This window comes from Puntigrus tetrazona, chromosome 12 (genome assembly GCF_018831695.1).
Source record: "Puntigrus tetrazona isolate hp1 chromosome 12, ASM1883169v1, whole genome shotgun sequence".
Taxonomy (NCBI): Eukaryota; Metazoa; Chordata; class Actinopteri; order Cypriniformes; family Cyprinidae; genus Puntigrus; species Puntigrus tetrazona.
Window position 1 is genome coordinate 12,496,073 of NC_056710.1, and position 19,344 is coordinate 12,515,416.

Consider the following 19,344-nt stretch of genomic DNA (forward strand, 5'->3'; position numbering starts at 1 on the left):
AGATCAGATCAAAGCAGGAAGTTGCTCCCTACTTCCTACGGTATATCTACATGATTTCAAGCTGAAGAGACACCTGCAGTTCTACTCCTTGACTAAAGACAGACCCCTGTGTTCCCGTAAGGTTGCCGGGAACTGAAATTACCGGCGGCAATATTATTTAAGCAGTATATTTGCAGAAAGACTTCTTCTTGAGGGTTCAGGGGGATCAAAGTGGACCTGTGCCGAAGGTTTAGAATGAATCGTATCATTAAAAGAATTGATTCTGATGAACAGAAGGTGTGTGAGGCGCAGTGTGGAACTAATAAATAAATCTTCCAGACGCTCCCTGTTAAGGGTAAGGTAAAAGCGTTCACCGATTTGCAGCAGACAATCTGTTCCTCAATGGGCACAATACAATGGGACAGATGCCCCATGAAAATCAGCATACTTTATACATCCGTCACCTATTGTTATCTGCCCTGTTGGCTACTGAGGAGACAATGTCACTTCCTGAAAAACTTCCCATGGGAGCTGCACAATCAAAATGACATTTTTGGGGGAGACAATGCTTTAAAAAAGTCTGGGTCAATTTCTGGTCACTTAAAATCATATAAAATAATCCTGAGAGACACGACGTTGATACTATATTATATTACGGACTAATGCAGTGCGTGCATAATTATTAAAGGGTTAGTTCACATAACTGGAAAAGAGTGGTTAAATTATGTTATTTTTGTTTTCTGTGCGCAAAACTGAAGTTGAGCCACTGATTTTAACAATATGTTTGTTATGTTCCTGGAGCTGGGAACATTTCAGTTGTGTTGCTGTCTATGGAGGGTCAGATAGCTCTCCAATTTCATCAAAAATATCTTAATATCTCTTTTACACATAAAATAAGCCAAGAAAGAGATTTAATCCCCATATGAAATCTTCAAAACTAAGTCAAGACATGACCATTGGACAACAAAATGCTCACTGGGTCACCAGGGTCAGGAAAAACAGATGGAGAAGAAAATACATGTTATCTGCAAAAGAGTTCTGAATTAATATGAAGAATTATGTATAAAACCATCAGGGTTTATTTAGTCTGACAAAATGAATAGTATGTATTGAGATTTATATGGTTTGGAATTAGAAAAACGTGCTTGACAAAAAAAAAATAGGACCAGAATATTAATGCGTCTAATGATTATGCACGCACTTTAGGTGGAAATCAATAGTGTTAATGCAGACTTCTCAGAGCATGGCAGGTAGCAAGGACAGCCTAGCACTTCATTTGCAGCAAGAGGCTGTTTGACTTGCCAAACCTCCAGCTAATGTCTATATACCCATAAAGCTCCTTACTGTCATTCATCAGTGTCTGGACATCAAAGCTCAGAGCAGAGCCTCAGCAGTGGATCACTGCAGGAGGGTCAGTGCATGTAACACTGGTAATAAAAGACCAGAGATGTAAAGAAAGAGAGGATAGACTGGAGGAATAAAAGAGTGGAAAAGAGAGACTGAATAAGGATAAGCTATGAGTGATTTCAGGTTTTTCTCCAAAGCCCAAACCAAAGCCAGAGTGCAACAAGCAATTGACTAAAAAAGCTATTTCTCTGACTTGTGCATTCCTTGCATATACACTACCATTTAAAAGCTTGAGGTCAGTAAGACCATGTTTTTGAAAAGATTGCACCAAGGCTGTGTTTTTTGTATTAAAAATATAATGAAAACAGTGATACAATGCATTACTTTTAAAAACAGCAATATTATTACAAATACATTTAAGAAATTTTTATTTTAATATATTCCAATCATATATAAATCATTCTAATACTCTGAATTGGTCCTCAAAAAACCTTTTTTTATTATTTTATTAATGTACTAAGTAAAATTGTATTTGAATGAGAAAATTCTGAAATTTATATATATAATAAATAAATATATATATAAACAAGTGGCAAAAAGCCAAAAAACAATGATCACTACATTAATGAGTAGCAATAATAGAAATATAGTCATAATAGCACCAGTAGAAATAGAAAGTACAACTGTATTAGTAATAGTTACAATAATAGTAGCAATTACGTAGACAGAAACTGTAATTATGGTAGTTGTGATAAAGACAGCAACATGTGTGAATGTATAATCATTGGATTATATTTAATAAGAGGAATGAGAAGATTGTAAGGAAACAGGACGGGAGGTAAAATGGCTGTGGAGGCATTAGATACAGAGCAGGTGCCCAAGAGTCACACAGACGGAAAGAACAGAGAGGAGGGGGGTTGTACATGAGCCAGCGAAGCATCCTCCCATCATCACATCTCGGGCTGGTTGGAACGCAGAGAGTAAAAGAATGTAAGACACAAGGGCAGTGGGGGTGGAGCCATGCGCGAGAGAGACACGGCAATGCAGAGCTAGCACAGGAGAAAGTAGGTCAGATTCATCCACTCCAATTCAAATGCACACCAGCACAATATCATACCCATCCACCTACACTCCAACAGTCACATAAATCCCCCAACCTGTTCTTCAGCTAAGCCTTTCTCCACAGCAGTTCAGTTCAGGATGACTAAACACACCCAGCTCATAAACAATGTACTGTATGCATTTGATGTGACGACATGTGTTGCTAGCACAGAAATAAAATGAGATAAATGTGAATATTGAACGTATACTTTCACTAACAACTTATTTTGAAACGACACTGTCCAACAGTGTCCCAAGTGGTCAAGTTTCTTCCATGAGCTTGCTGTGTTTTTTCGAACGCTGTGTTCATTCATGGAGCTGGTAATGCTGCATCTGTGTTAATTAATTGTTGTGATTGATTGCCATGTTGTGTCTGGCAGCTTTAGTGTTTAATTGCTTGTGTCTGGAGCCGCTGTTGCACCACCTGTTGGACTGGATGGTGAAATGCTAGACGAGGCATATGAGAATAATGGCGTTCTTACGGTTTTACAATAATAACAATACCCAAACAAAAAACAGTAATCATAAATTAAATGTTACTGTTATTTTACTATCTATGTAGGTGCTGTATTATATAGGTAATGTACTGTACGTGTGTTTAAAACAATGTCAAAAGGGTTCAAATAAACAGTATGATAATATGCATGATAATATGCATGATCGTTCAAATGTTTGGAGTCGTTATGAATTTTTTATTAATTAAATTAATGCTTAATTCAGGAAGGATGCATTAAATTAATCAAAAGTGAGAATAAAATCACGCTTATAATGTCACAGATGATTTCTATATATATATATATATATATATATATATATATATATATATAAAATAATTCATAATATGTCTTGTTGTAAATAATTCTAACTGCATTTTTAAGATGCATAGTGTTACTATGTAATGACTTGATAGTTTTATAATGTATTAACTGTGGCTACAATTATTCACAAGATTGCACAATGTATTATAAGGTGCATGACAAAGCATAATTAATGCATTAAACCTACTTTTATAATGTTTTTACATAAAACCTTTAAGTAAAGTGTATCCTGTAAAAAGTGGCACCATTTCCACAAAAATATTAAGTAGCACAAAGATTTCAAAACTGATGATAACAATAAGCAATATTTATTGTGTACAAAAACAGCCATTATTAAATATATTTTAAATATATCAAACAGCTTTTTTAAACTATGAAAATATTATACCAAGCTACAGATTTTATTGCAATGTTTTATTGTAATGATTAAATCAGCCTTGGTGAATATAAGTGTCCTTTTAAAACGTAAAAAATGTATTGACTCCTCACTTTAAAGCAGTAAAGTAAATACACAGAAATACTATAATAAATATTTATTCAATATCAAGGTTCCGTATTCATATAACCTTCAAACTATATAAAAATCAAAATGAAAGTGTAATCTGAATTTACACTTGACTAATAAACAAATGCACAGAGTACACAAAGATTGCGGATTCCCGTTTTTTTCTTTTCGCTTGGATAGGATGAAATGAGTTTTCCCTCTGCAGGCTACTGTAAGCGGCTCATTTACATACGAATTTCAGTATAATCACTGCAACAGGCAATTCATAGCAGCCTTTACCTTGAAAGGGCAGGCAAATGGAGCTATTTAGAGAATCCTCGCTCTCTCTCTTTCACTCATTAGTATTCTAAACTGGCAGGCCAACTAATGGACTAAATATCAGACAGACATGGATCGTCTAGTTGCTATGGGAACTGCATCTGCAGCAGCGAGAGTGAGGTGAGGTGAGAAATACAGAGGAAAAAAAAAGAAACGGATAGAGATGGAATGAGAAAGAGAACTAGTGGGGCCTGAGTGAAATAATGGCGGACAAAACAGAAGAAGGAAAAGAAAAATGAGTGAACTAGAGGAACAAATGAGAGGGCCCTATACTTGACCATTCGGAGCCTGGAAAAGCATTCAGCGTGAAGGATGACCTTGCTGAAGGACACGGTGATTGCAGCCAGCACCTTCACACAAAGTCACTGGCAAACAGACTAATGAGGCCTGAAAAAAATGTTCACGTTACTGTGTGCATTTATAATCCAGTACATTAGGCACAATGCAGCTTCCCGCCCCAGCTCTATGCTGTATCATGCCCGCTTCTCATTACATTGACATTATAACACACACTTAAGCCAGAAAGCATCTTTGAAATTAGAAATCAGATCCCATCAATGGAGGAAATTCACTTATGCGTCTGCCTCAAAACTCTACTCTCAAAAGTATTGATTTATAAGGAATGAACAGTGATGCCGCACAAATTGCTGTCTGGAAAAACACACTGTTATTGTTGTCATATTTGGTGTTTTCTATACTGACGATATAGGTTTAACTAGGTGGGATCATAAAAATGTGAGGAGAGGCAGTGAAAGCGAAAAATAAAATACATATAAAACTAAATAAAATTAAAAAAATATATATTAGAATAATAGAAATAAAAATGTCAACAATAAAATTGTATTATTTACAAAGCAAGCATGAATTAAATTGATTCAAAATGTAATAGGCAAATATTCTAAACATTTAAAATGCTATTTATTCATGTGATGACAAAGCTGGGTTTTTAAGAACTATTCCTCCAGTCTTCAGTGTCACATGATCCTTTGTAAATCATTATAATATGCTGTTTTGGGGTTCAAGAAACATTTATTATTATCAAGAATGTTGGAAATAGTTGTGCTGCTTAAAAAGGTCATGATACATAATTTTTGAGGATTTTTTGATGCATAAGAAGTTCAAAAGAACAGCATTTATTTGAAAGTATTAATAATTTAAATTCTATAAATTATATGAAAGGGGTAATATGATGCGATTTCAAGACAGAGTTATTATTCTCGCTGCAGTGTTGTTGACGGCACTATGTTTTGGAGATGCAGTGTTTCGTTGTAGTCCAAAAGAGGACACAACTAGAAATCAGTGGTTAAGATGCATTTACAACACTGTTCCAGAAAAGTTTAACCCAAATATTAGAGTGCTTTCAGCGCATTTATGGAGGAATATTTCCTGAACCTGTCTGTGCTGGCTGTGCACAGAGGCTATGAAACAATTCAAACTCTGCAAGGACAGTCTGGCGCTTCTGACTCACAAACTTTAAGTAAGTTACGTTTTCTTATTATCCAATCACAAAGCACAGGATAGCTGGCCAATCAGAGCAAACCTCGCTTTTTTAGAACAATGAGTTTTGTACAAAATCAACCAGTTTTAAAAGGCGGGGCTTAAAGGAGAAACAATAATGTACAGTATTTGAAAAACAAGGTGTTTTTTGAAACTAAAACCACATGAACACTAAAACCACTAAAACACACTGCATTACACCAAATACACAAAATAATGTGTTTTTTCAGCAATATGACCACTTTAATAATTATTCATTTTAATAACAGAACATGGATTAGTTATACTGTTATTTTAATTGTCAAATTGAGCTTAGTGTTCAAGGACAGCACATTGTTGTCACTCTTATTAATGTGACACAAGACCTTGTCAATCTTTGTCATACATGAAGCATGTCAGCTCAAATTTAATTAACTGATTTGCCTTTCTCTCAAAGGTTCACGGGAAGGACAAAACCATGGCTTTTTTTTTTTAGGTATGGTATAGTTTAAATCAAAATATCTCTTTTAATAAATTACATTTCTTCTGAAAACATTCAATCTAAATACACAATAGCGTGTTAGCATACAGCATAGTTTAGATAAATAAGCAATAAAACTGAGGTTTGATTTTTATTTGTTACTAAAATGTGGTCAGAACATCCCAATCCCATCATGCCTATAGCAATCAGGTATCAACCTCAGAAATACTGCTGTAAATACCCTGTCTCACATACAGAAACACACACACACACAAACACATTCAGACTCTTTGTCTCCACCCGTTTACAGCACTGCACATTAACAGCATTTCAGAGAGTTGCAGATTGGAATCTAGCCCAGTTTTGTTACCGAGGGCATGAAGGTCATTCTAAAGCACTCTGGGTATTAAGCACACAGAAAGTGATCAAAGAGCAAGTTGGGATCAATAGAAAGTAATGGCATGTGATTTTGCTGAGCTGAAAGTAAAAAAAAGAGAGAGAGAAAAGATTGATCATCTAGATTTTTAGCAGTGCACAAGGAAGCAATAAAGTGAAACGCTAAAGCCATAAGAAGACCAAACCTGAAGGATGATTTAATATCAGTAAGTGATTACTGTCAAAGAGATCTCAATGAACTATTGACCTTATATATGCATGTCAATACATAATTACAATCACAAGACGATGCAAAACCCCCCCTCTTGCTTTCCTACTGCCTGAAGCACAAATCTTTGACCACACATCCTTAACGCTACAATGATGTCAGAAGTTCAGAAACGGCACTCACTCAGACATCCAAACTCCTGCTTACTCTCCCAGGAGCTTTAAAACAGGATTAGAGTCCAAAGGCACCATTTATTCCCTCAGAGAAGTGTTAAAAGGAGACAGACTTAATGAATTCCTGTAGAGAACTCTTTCAGAGAGCCTTTTAGCTCAAGCCACAGTGTTCAATAGAGACAAGGGTCCTCATTCAGATGAGACACTAGCTGAGCTGACACCAACACCTTTGTTTCGAGCCCAATTTAAACAGATTACACAAACACACTGGAATTGGCATCTTACAATGGAATCCCCTCTTTTGAAAGTTACATAGGCTAATAATGGAGACTGAGGACTTTTCTTACTGCAGAAAAGTAGTCAACGGAACCTCAAGACTCAAAATAGTCTAGCTAATCCTGACCCGGGTCTTTACATGTTCTATTTAGTGCATGAGTGAAGCGCTCCTTGATATCTGTGACAGCTTGAGTGACAGCTACAGTGATGCAGACAGATGTGTGTGAGTATGTGTGCATGACGGACTGGGTATGTGTGGGTGTGTATCTGTCGGGTTGTAGTTTGGAACTCTTTGAATAATGCTTAAAGGCAGGTGTGATAGCTGGAGCACTGAGGTATTCCCTCTGTAGAGAGAAAGAGGTGCAGTGCTTCCTGTGTGCTGTGCATGCCAATGAAGAAGAGCCCAGGTTAAAAATAGAGCTGCAGTCACACAACCCTAAATATTTAATCTCCTACATCTCTACACTGGAACAGAAGAGAGAAAGTAGGGAAGGATGGAAGAAATATTGAGTCTCTGTAGACAGCATTTTAAAGGAATAGCGAAAAAATAGCAATTTTGTTTTTTAAGGGATACTTTACCCAAAAATGAAAATTTTATGTTTATCTGCTTACCCCCAGGGCATCCAAGATGTAGGTGATATTGTTTCTTGAGTAGAAAACAAATAGATAACATCATTTATCATTATAAATATTGACCATTAATGCACAGCTCTATTCAAAATCTGCATAATTTTCGCTTTTTTTACAAAAGGGTTCCAAACAGATTTTTATATATTTTTTTGCAACTACTCTACCATGTATGGGGAAGCTTTTACTCCAAATGAAATTCTCGTTCATTTGCATGAGGAATACATAGAAATGCACAAATAATTAGAAATTTAGACAGAATTTGGCTAAGATTTTTGTCAACTGAAATAAAGCTGAAATAAAAATTAATAATAAATATTAGAAACGTAGGGCCAGTTTTATGACCAACTTGCATCACCACAAACTGTCTTTTGGCATTAAAATACTACTGTCAGGAATAACTATAGATATATGTCAAGACAGAGGTCAGCTAAGAAGCCGGAACTCGACTATCTCGCATACGGCTGTTGCAGGAAGTCAACATTTTAGTCACAGTTTTAAAAATATCAATATTTTTGTCACAAAAACCCATGAACCTGCTTCAGAAGACGCATGTTAACCCCCCAGAGGCATATAGGTTAGTTTTATGATTGATATATGACATTTTATGGAGCTTCAAAATAATGTGCACTACCCAGACTCAGAATAAATTTTGTTTGTTTATCTGAAAGAAGAAAGTCATATACACCTAGGTTGGCTTGGGGGTGAGTAAAATATGGGGTACTTTTCAGTTTTAGGTGAACTGCTTCTTTAACATGACTCATCATATGCAGCAGGGGTCGGGAAAGAAGATTGGCGTGAGGCCAAAATTTTTTGTCACCACTAGATGGTGGACCAGAACATAGTCAAAGGATAATTTGTCAATAGTCAAATAATTAAGTCAAGTTGGTGGTACTGCGCATGTGTTGAGCTTGTTCGTCCGCACTGCATCTGTGTTTCAGTATACTATAAAAGCTTTGCGAACGCAGCTGTGGGACTGAAATGATCAAGTCGGCACACAAATATCGGGATAGTACTGAATCAGCAGATTAGAGTATCATCCCAGACCTAACAAAAATAATATTTAATAAACATTTGTGGCTATCTACATTACTGATTATGATTTTCTGTAATAATTCTGCCACAAACAGTGAGATATGATGAATGATGGTGTAGAATAAACACAAAGCAAGTTGCAGAGAAAAATAAAAATAATCCTCTCTATATACATAGAGCCGAATGAGTTATCAGAGACTTTGTTGACAACATTCTTAATGCAGATAAGAGGGTTATGATTTTACTCGCATATGGCACAGACTGTGCCAGTCAGACTGATTTTCAATACATGGGACGCTCTTCCAATCTATTCATAGCACAGGAGAAACAGTTACGTCTGCAGTTTTCCCGTAAAGCCACTCTGGCACAAAAGTCAAACCAGTTCAGTGTCAAACCTCAGCGAAACGTGCCCAGAGATCCAAACTCACTTAACAGCAACATCATGCATAATTGTGATAGGGTCAGTTTAACTGAAAATGATTTAAACTGACTACGATTTTTGTACTCTCAAAAGCTGCTATACAAGCTGTTTCCTAGACGTCACTGTTGAAATCGCAATAGGAAGTGAACTGAGAGAGGAAGGAACAGTCTCTCTGCGGTGGCTAGTGCTCAGGCTGCTGTACAGGACAGCAGAGGAGAGATAAAGGTTAAGTACAGATCTACAGGGAGAGGAAAGCAGCAGAATACAGCAGCCTCAGAGCCTGGCCTTTTGTTCGGCGAATGGATCATGCTGATGGATGGATCCAGAGAGCGCTTACGGCTGCAGGTCATTAGCAGCGAAACGTTAGCAAGGTGTTTTCTAAAAAAACACTCTGCTCGCGGGATACAGGGGCTTTATTTACAGAAAAAGCAGTGAAGCATCCTTTTAAGGCAAGTCGATATAACTCAGTATGTTTACATGTTTGGTTGTTTTTGTAGTCGAAGTACAGCCTTCATCTGCCTGGCCTAGAATACAATACAATACAATACAATACATCACAATGGTGTGTTTGTGTTTTAAATAATAATCTGTCCTGTCAGCCAGGCTCATTTAATTATAGAAACAAACAGACACACAAAATGGAATCTTTAATTCACACTTGCTCTCATCTTACCCGTATCTCTTGGCTTTTCTCTAATCTCAGTACTCAGACAGAAACGCACTATACATACCCTCAGATAACCTTTAGAGTCCATCTAATTTTTGTGATTCATAAGCCATACGAAATCATCAAACGACCTGTTATACTGTCTACCGCCCGTCGATTTCAGGAAGTGTAACCAGTCAGCCATCACGGCATGACACACCGGGGCATAATTTAGCAAACATCAAGCAGAACATATTGTACCTCTTTCTCTGCACCACGCTCAGCTCTTGTGCAATCATTTGGCTGATTCTAGGGAGCTTAAAGTAGCTCTCAAATCTAGAAGACACAAATTTTCTTCCGCTTCATAAAAAGCCATAGGGGGTAACAATCCGACACGGCTAAGCTGGCCGCTCTGTCCTTAAACGCCCTGAACTGGCACTGCAGACAAGAGAGTGGATGAATTATCATGGTTGGCACTCTTAGCCTTATGTGCTCTGGCCCCGTCCCCAGAGTCCTGCTATCTCTCCCAAATCGCTCTCAGGAGCGCCCCCTGTCGGTGTCACCTTTTAAAGTGGCTGAGCAGGGTCCCAACCAGCTCTCCGATGCGGCTGTCCCCCGCTGGCACCATGCCCTGCAGACACACGATTAGGTCCCGGTTGTCTTTGGTGTGGAAGACGACCAGCTGGTCTTTCCCAGGGGAAATGCTCACTCCGGTCACCTGAGACAGGAAGAAAGGGCGATGCGAGTTAAAACTGCACTCATACAGACACACAGCAGACCAGCATGCACTAATAAGCTCTGCCATAATTTAGTTCTCATTATCATGAAGCTGAAAACAAGGGCCATGGGTTTTGAAGGTGCACTCGCAGGAAACATTACACATCTGTTGGTACATTAAGGTGTGGGAACAAATCATAATTTACTGCATTGCAAGGTGAGACACTACTTCCAGCACTGATGACCTTCAGAAAGAACTTACCTTCAGTTTTTATATTTTCATTTTTAATTTTACTTTACTCATTTTAAGTTTTAGTAATTTTGTTCTGTACTTTTGTATTTTTTTATATTCAGTATTTATTTCATTTGTATTTATTAATTTTGTTTTATCTAATGTTTTATTTTATTTCAGTTTCATTGATTTTATTTATAAATTAAATTATTTTTTGTTTATTATATGTTTGATTGTGTTGGGTTGGTGTTTGTTACCTTGAGTTTTAGTTCAACCAGGTGTCAGAACAGACTGCATAGGCCAAAGAGGTTGTATTATTTCTACTATATGCAAAAATGCATTTAAAGTCATGCAGACAAGCACTTTAATATATCTCAATACACTCCTGTGTATAAACTCCCAATACACTCAACTCCAATAAACCACAACCATGATTATATTTCTTACAATATATAAATTGATGATGATGAATGTATGACTGAATAAATGTATAAACAATAGTAAAATAATAATAATAACAGTCATTCAGTCAAATTCAGTCAAAGGCAGAAATAACCCTTACAGATACTGGCCAGCAAGTCTCCTAAAAATAAATAAATAAATAAAACATAAAAGTCAATGGAAAAACAAATACAAGAAAACATTCATAATGCATTTTGTTTTGTTTAGTCTTGAGCATGAATTTTTATGGTCATCACTTGACAATTTCTGTCTTCAAAGATATCTAAAAAAAAAAAAACACCAACTTGAATAAACAGATTCAGTTTCCAAGACCTAATTTTAAAACTAAACTTCCAGACGTCCATATCTGACTCAAAACAATAGGAAGCCTCCATACACAACTGCTCTTAGTGAAACACTTGAAAATGTGATGCAAATTCCTTGAGGTAAAATTTCTTTGTCTTTCATCCTCTTCATCTCTAGGGTTAGGGTTCAGCGAACACAGTCTGGGCTAGGCTAAAACAGCTAGGGGGGAAGAAATCCCCCATGGATCAGTTTTCTTGGGCAAAAATACTAGCTGAATAGATTAAGAAACCAAGAACTCCACACCACACCACTCTCAGTTATCTTAAAAATAAAGCTTGGCTTTATTAAGTCCTTGGTGATGGTCTAACAGAATTAAAGATGCAGGCTGTGACAGCTTGTGTGACCAAATTAGGACCAAATGATAATACAGTCGTTGTGAAAAGCCGGATATGAGCAATTTGTCACTTATGAGTAAATATTTAAAGAACAGTTATGAAAGACAAATGTTAGCAGTCAAACATGTCACTAATGACCAGGCCAGAATAGGTTGTGATATCCTCATATGCACATAACGCTTGGGGAAATATGGATCAGGCACCCCTGGTCTCTCTAATTGGTAGGGAATGAGTCACATTACCACTGACTTCCTGTGTTCGAATGTGATTGAAGGAATTGTATTTCTCCTGCTGTTTAGTCAAAGATTCCTTATGCAAGAATCATGCAGTGAGATTTTGTGAACTATTAGGCAGTGTTCTCCAACCTGGGGCACCCGAGTAAAAGAGGTAGGCAGGGCAGTAAAATGATAAAGATAATTGACATGGCAGAATTTTCCTGGATAAAACAATAACAAGAATTTGATAGATGTTCTATTCAACATTTTTTGCCAAAAGTGGAACGAAACAGCAATGTTCATTTGAACGGCGCCAAACGGAGATCTGCTCAGATCAAAGTTCAAACGACAGCGCAGCACAAGTTCAGTAGTGCACATGTGTTTACTCGCTGGTGAGTCTCAGTCACGCGAGCACTAAACAATGCTTTGAGATCCAGTAGAGCGCTTGAATTCAGCGAAGAACACAAAATTGATTTAAACTAGTCTTAAGCCAAATGAAACAGCTCTGACAAACAGAAGAAAAACGGAGCACCATGATATAGTCCAAAGGATTTTTTCAATCTGCAAATCACCATCATTTAGCATGAACTGACTGTAGTAATGGCACAATAGTATTGTGTCAGAACTGTAGGATATTTATACAGAATTTTATAATATTATTAGTAATGTAGATATGCATTAAACATATTAAATAAGTAATGGAATTACATTAAATAATTACATCATTTTTGTGATTAAGCTATAGTTTCTGTGATTACTAAATACTTTATAACATTGGTTTTCACACAAATACCTAGAAACCATATAGTTTTTACCATGGTAGTGAGGTGCTAATATTTGTGGTTTTAAACCTGGTTATCATGATCTAAATGCTATTATGCTATTATGGAAGAACAATGGTTCATTTTAATAAAACATTCAGAACAATTACATTTCACAATATAAAAATGAGGTTGTTACATATTTACAGTTTACAAATTTAGTTAATTACGTTAATTACATAAATGTCTGCATCCTGACTTAAGTTTCTACTACTGCCAACTCAAATGTGATTCATACATAATCTGAAAGTTAATGAGTTTATTGATGCATGGTTTGTTATGATTGGACGTTATTTGGTTGAGGTACAACTATTTGAATATCTAGAATCTGAGGGTGCAAAACAAAGATTGTCAAAATGTTCTTAATGCACATTACTAATCAAAAAATATGATTTGATATATTTACAGTAGGATATTTACTGCAGTAGGACTTCATTGAACATGATATATCTCAATGATTTTTGGCATAAAAGGACAATCTAATTTTGATCCAAACAATGTACTGTTGGCTATTTTTACAAATATATCTGTGCAACTTATCACTGGTTTTGTGGTCAAGGGTTACAAATGTGCATTTCTAAGAAAGAAATAACATCATTATTGCATACACAGTACCAATGATATAAGGAACATATATTCTAACCTATCTATAGCAATAACGAATCATTTCTTATAATCATGCTGAAATAACTGACCCAAACAAATAGCATCCAAGAAAATAAAGCGAACGTGACGATGTTTATGAAGAGAAAATAGAGACTTCAACAGGAGAGAATGGATGAAAACAAAGGAAGCCTACAGAAGTGTGAAGAGAAACGCAAGCCCAAGCAGAAGGAACACACCAAGGAGGCAATTTTGTGCACATGCCGGAACGATACTAGACATCAGCTGATCTTCCCTCCCGCTCCGTCACCATGACAACCCCATCCCCTGGGATGTTGGCATGACAACGGTGGAGAAGGAGACGGATGAAAGAGGAGGAGCATAGCTGAGTTGCAGAGTGGATTGTTTGGGGGGGAGGAGATTAACATGGTGTTTATTTATTTATTTTTGGGATAATATCTCAGTAATGTTTTTTTTTCTATAATACGGTTCCAGCCCATCCATTTAATAATGCAATCAGCGTCCTTGATTTTCTTTTGTCTTTGAGGCATTAGCTGTCACATAAATCATTTTATCCATTTTCCTGACCTGTGCGTTGTGTGACACTGCAGCAATAAATAAATGTGAGGGGCAAGAGAGGTCCAGCTGGGCATTGACCTTTCCCAAATCAAGAAATGTTAACTGCTCTTCTCCAGCATTCAGAAATCAATCCGATATTTACATGCATACGCTATTTCTTATTCAACCCAATGTACTTAGCAGTAAACTCTTTAATGTTTCTGTTGGATGAAGAAATTAAACCATGTCAACAATTTAATTTTGAGTCACTCACTTCTCCATCTACTGGAGTTAATTAGGCTCACACTTTATTTTAAGGTCCAATTCTCGCTATATATTTCTTCTATGCTACAAAGATGTTCGGGTCTGACGATAGCACTTTTAGCATATCTTAGCATAGATCATTGAATCCAATTAGACCAGTAGCATCACGTTCAAAAATTCAACTTCAAAATTATTTCAACTTATTAATTCTGGGGGAGTTGGATAATGAGCCTATTTCCAAAAAAGTGGAGTGTTCCTTTAAAATTCAGTAGTGATTTCTGAAATGAAGAATGCCACCAAATGCATTTACACTCCAAATATGATTGAAAATTATATTTTGCTGCTTTGTGAATGCAACTTATAATATCAAAAAGGTAGATATTTACATTATAGAGTGGGATGCTCTTCATGGGCTTGTACTGCTTGACGGGGTCCATTTTGTAGAGATGCCGATCAGTGATGAGCAATGCTCGATCCTCTGCTTTATTGAAGCGATTGATCTGTTGAGACAATAAAATCGCACAGGTTAAAATTACATGCTAAGCAAACATCTGATATTGCAGCAATGATTCACGTTACAGTCAGTCAGAGAGGACTCCAAAATAAATATAATGAAGGACACACTTTGCGGACATTGCAGGAGAAGAGGACTCTCATGAACTTGTCCTTCCTCTGCAGATCACTGGAAACAAGAGTAAAGGAAGATGCTGTCCCAGGACTGTCCTTTTTCTAAGAACAGAAAAAAAGATTGTTAAACAATGTTAAAATGTAAATTAATTGTATTAGAATTTATTTTAAACACTTACCATGTAGTTACCCTCCCAAGCTCTCTGCAGGCCGAGATCTGCTCTTTGCCCCTTCAGACACTCTAATGCGGCCACTTTAGCCCTGATCTGCACCATCTCTTCTGGAGACAAGCCTTTAATGAGCGTCCAGGCCCACCATCTAAAATATATTTAAATAAATATCATTAACACTAAGCCATTGCCTGCAACATGAATTGTAATGTACATAACAGCTTAAAACGTCCACATAAATATACAGAAACCACATTGGAAACATGTTCCAATTTTTTATAAACCCAAAGTAAGCAGAAAATGTCCTGTTTTTTTTTTACTTTAACTGATATATGTTATTTAAGGAATAGTCTAAAATATTTATATGTATGCTAACTTATTTTAAGAAATCTTTTTGAGTGCTCTTTTTCCTTTACTTTGATTATTAATTTGTTATTTATAATAATGCAGTAAAAGTAAAAAGTAAAAGCCAAATGAAATCTATGTTAACTTCAGGTAGATTTTTAACTCAAGCTGTAATGCTGATAATATACTTTGTATTGAAAAAAATGCTTCCATTTTTTAAATGCCATAAAATGGCATTAACTGTGTGACTAGAAATATAAAAACCAGATATATTATTTTGACTTTTGGGTTGTTTTCTACATCGTTTTCAGGGTCAGAGCTGTGTTAAGACTCTTGTGAATAGATCTCCAACAAGACTTTGATCCAAAGATCAATAAGTGCTTCAGGCAGCAACAATAGGCCTGTTGAACGCAAGAGAGCCATTCCTTACTTAAAGACCCAAGAAATACACAAGCCAAAAGCAAAAAAAACAACAACTTTCCTTGTTTAACAATGATGAAAAGCTGAAAGCCCTGGAGTGAGTCAGAGACATTACATTGTTATGGTAACATTAAGTCTGTGCCCCCCTCCATACGGCTGACGTTAATGCAGCATAGCTGGAGTCATAAATGACTACCCCGTGAGTCACACAGAGCACCAGTGAGCCTGTCCACTTCCTGTCCTTCCTGACCTGTTATAGATGTTCCTCAGTGCCTCTTCAAACTTGCGCAAGACCTTGGGTGGTGTGGGCCACTTCACATGTTTGCCGTGATCCTTCATGCCTCGCACGTTCTTGAAGCGCCGATTGACCTCCCGGATGTATGATTTAACCTTGTATCTTCTGTATGCCCGGATGATGATGAGGGCGGCACGCATCCGGCGGTAACGCATTCTGGCCAGTGTCCCACGCCACACCTGTGTGAAAAAGTGAGCAAAAAAGTGTAAAAGATCATAATATTGTAACTTAATCTAATTATAAATCAAATGAAACAATTCTTACTCAGAATTTGCTGTTTTAATTTAAATAACATTTTCTGACTAAATTTAAATATTTTACAGAAATGCTTCTATTTGGACTAAAATAAATATATACTGTATGACATGAAAAAATATCTACTACATTTAAATTTTACACAAGACAAAAGCTTAAAAGCTTATTTTTAAGCTGTAACTGAATATGTTTTTTTGCATCCAGATGCATAATGTCATTTCAAGTATTTCCGTTACCTTGAGTTTAAATATAGCAATTTTATGATGTTTATTTGTGTATGAGAATACCCCTGGTAGTGATACAGTATATCAAGATGCCATATATAACACATCTGCTTCTGTGTGGAATATAGCTGGACTGAGTGGAAAATAGCTAGGAATATAGCTAATCATACATCTAATTTGATCTGTGGCACCCAAAGTGCATTTCCGAGGGTGTAAGGCCAGTCTTAGACATCAATAATAGATGATAATGGACCTCTGGGGAGCTGTTTGAGTGGCTCAGCACTCAGTAAAAATCCCTACCATATGTTGAACCCACTTTACATTGACTCAGGTGGGAAGAAGTGAAAGGAGCCTTATGTACGGCAAATATGGCATCATAAACATGTGCGGTTAAACTTGAAGTGTTCTTCAAAGACATCAATTCCAATATCCTTTTCCATAATAATGTCTTAATGTAATATTATGAAGATGCTGATTTTGGTGAGCTGAACGGTCACCACAGATGCATCATGCACACATAACATATTCTGTGTGAAATAAAATACAAATCAGTACTGTAGTGTGGGTGCGAGTCTGCCTATAATGGTTTCTGGTCTTTGCCTGTGTGTTAGCAATGACCTCAAGGAAGATCTTGCCTTTGAGTTGCTGTGCTACTGTGACTGAACCCATTACGTAACTTAACCGTATGACTAATGCAGAGGAGTGAAGAAACAGCAAGGCTCCACATACTCAGCAAATCTGCTACCAAACCGATGTGATGTACATGATGTACACTTGTCACTTTTAAACATAAACCAATCAATCGGTCTGAAAGAAATGTAGTGCAATTCAGAGAATAACTTATTGATATTATTGATTAAGCATCAATTATACTGTATTACTGAGTGCATAGCGGTGATTAGCTTTGCTAAATAGAGGTTGAAGGGTCAATTTCAAATCTTTACAATGCTGCATGTTCCCCAGATTTTCATTTTGGTTTTAAAACGTTTCGAAATGTGCTTTAACTACAATTAGCTTTTTTGGTTCTGAAGTGGGTAGAAATGAAGCTGATGCTAATTTGCAATTTTAATGTCAAACTGTATTTACATATTACATAACGAAAAAAACATGCTTATTGCATAACCTATTGTTTTGTGAGGCTAAACATCTGAACAGATGTTTTTAGAGTCTTTTTTTAAAAAGGGTGAAAATTGATTTTGAATTAATTCTTGACTACACAATGTGTACTTTGAGTAAATGCATGTAAATTTAAATTGAGCAGCAGAAACAGCTCCCTTCAGCAGAAACAGCTCCCTTCATAAATTGTGTAATGCATTAGCATGAAATGCCAGGAATTTTTAAGAGTACACTATAGTATTTATATAAGTGCTGTCATGTTAATGCGTTAACGCAAGCGATTAATCAAAAAAATAATTAATACATATTAATAATAAAAAAAAATTATATTGTTTTAATGAAAATTAATCGTAAGGTTACTTTGGTAAGGTTTTACCCTCATCACAGAATGTTATCTGTGTGATAAGGGTACAGCAAACCAGTGTTGCCAGGGTCATGGTTTCCCCAAACAGTTTGCCTTTTTAGAAAAATTTTATAATGTACCGAGGCCACCCAAAGTGTATATAGACAAATAAAATTAAATATAGATCCTTTTAATAATGTGTATTATACTTGGAATATATATCTGGCAACTTAAGAACAGGGGGGTTGAGTTTCAGCCAGAGCATACATGCCAGGTAGTCCAGGGACAAGCAATTTGGGTGACTCCACAGAATCAATCAAAAATTACAGCCAATCAGAAGCTTGCGTGGGTGGGCTCCCTCTGGAAGTGCAGTGCTCTTGCCACAACATGGATACATTTATAATCGAATTCATACATATTAAATCTTTTTAACATCATTAAATGTACATTCTTATAGAATATTGGTTGTTGGTTCGCAGTGAGTTCACAGTTTTAACGGATATCTTTGCTTGAATTAATTTTCAAGATCTGAGGTAGCTAAACTGTTGTTACTTCCAGTATGGCTATAAGGTCACACAATTTGATATTTAAACTAATATTAGACACATTTAACTTTCGATGAAGCACATAATCACCTGAAATTATCTACTGTCATATAGTTTGTATGTTGTTGTTCCAGCTGCGACGTCACCGAAACAGAACCCGCTTCTCAACGAACAATTTTGCATGTCACCGTCACCACTAATCTTGGATAAGACACCTTTTGTAGTTGCTTGTAGTTAGGACATGGTGTAAGGCTTTTACACAGCAGAAATAAACATAACATCAATCAATATAGATTTTAATAAACATCATTATTACGATAGGATATGGTTTGTATGTGATTTTAACAACCGTAAATGACTAAACACCACATGTGATCGCAAAAGGAGGTAACACGTTTTGAGTAAAAGTGTACTATTAATTTAATAAATTGTCTTATGTGACATGATGATAATGTTAGCTCTGATGTAGCTACAGAACAGGTACAGTTATTTTTCATAATCTATTTTGTCATAATATTTTATATAAAGTCGCAGGAAAAAATAAAAGTTTACTGGAAAACGTATTATTGCCATTATAAAGTCTGATAATGGCTGAATAAAAAGAGAAGAATGATGATAAAAGAATAATAAGGATAAAGTTACCTT

The 19,344-nt window shown here is 36.2% G+C and overlaps 1 protein-coding gene across 1 annotated transcript in view; it reads right to left on the reverse strand.

Moving 5' to 3' along the window:
- The window catches only part of myo1d (myosin 1D), a 60,161-nt gene that overhangs the window by 7,304 nt on the left and 33,513 nt on the right, over nucleotides 1-19,344 (reverse strand). The window contains exons 17-21 of the mRNA XM_043254206.1: nucleotides 16,172-16,395; nucleotides 15,166-15,304; nucleotides 14,984-15,088; nucleotides 14,746-14,859; nucleotides 10,371-10,525 (exon numbers count right to left, since the gene is read on the reverse strand). Coding sequence (XP_043110141.1) covers nucleotides 10,371-10,525; nucleotides 14,746-14,859; nucleotides 14,984-15,088; nucleotides 15,166-15,304; nucleotides 16,172-16,395 — 737 coding nt within the window. The remainder of the gene's footprint in view (nucleotides 1-10,370; nucleotides 10,526-14,745; nucleotides 14,860-14,983; nucleotides 15,089-15,165; nucleotides 15,305-16,171; nucleotides 16,396-19,344) is intronic.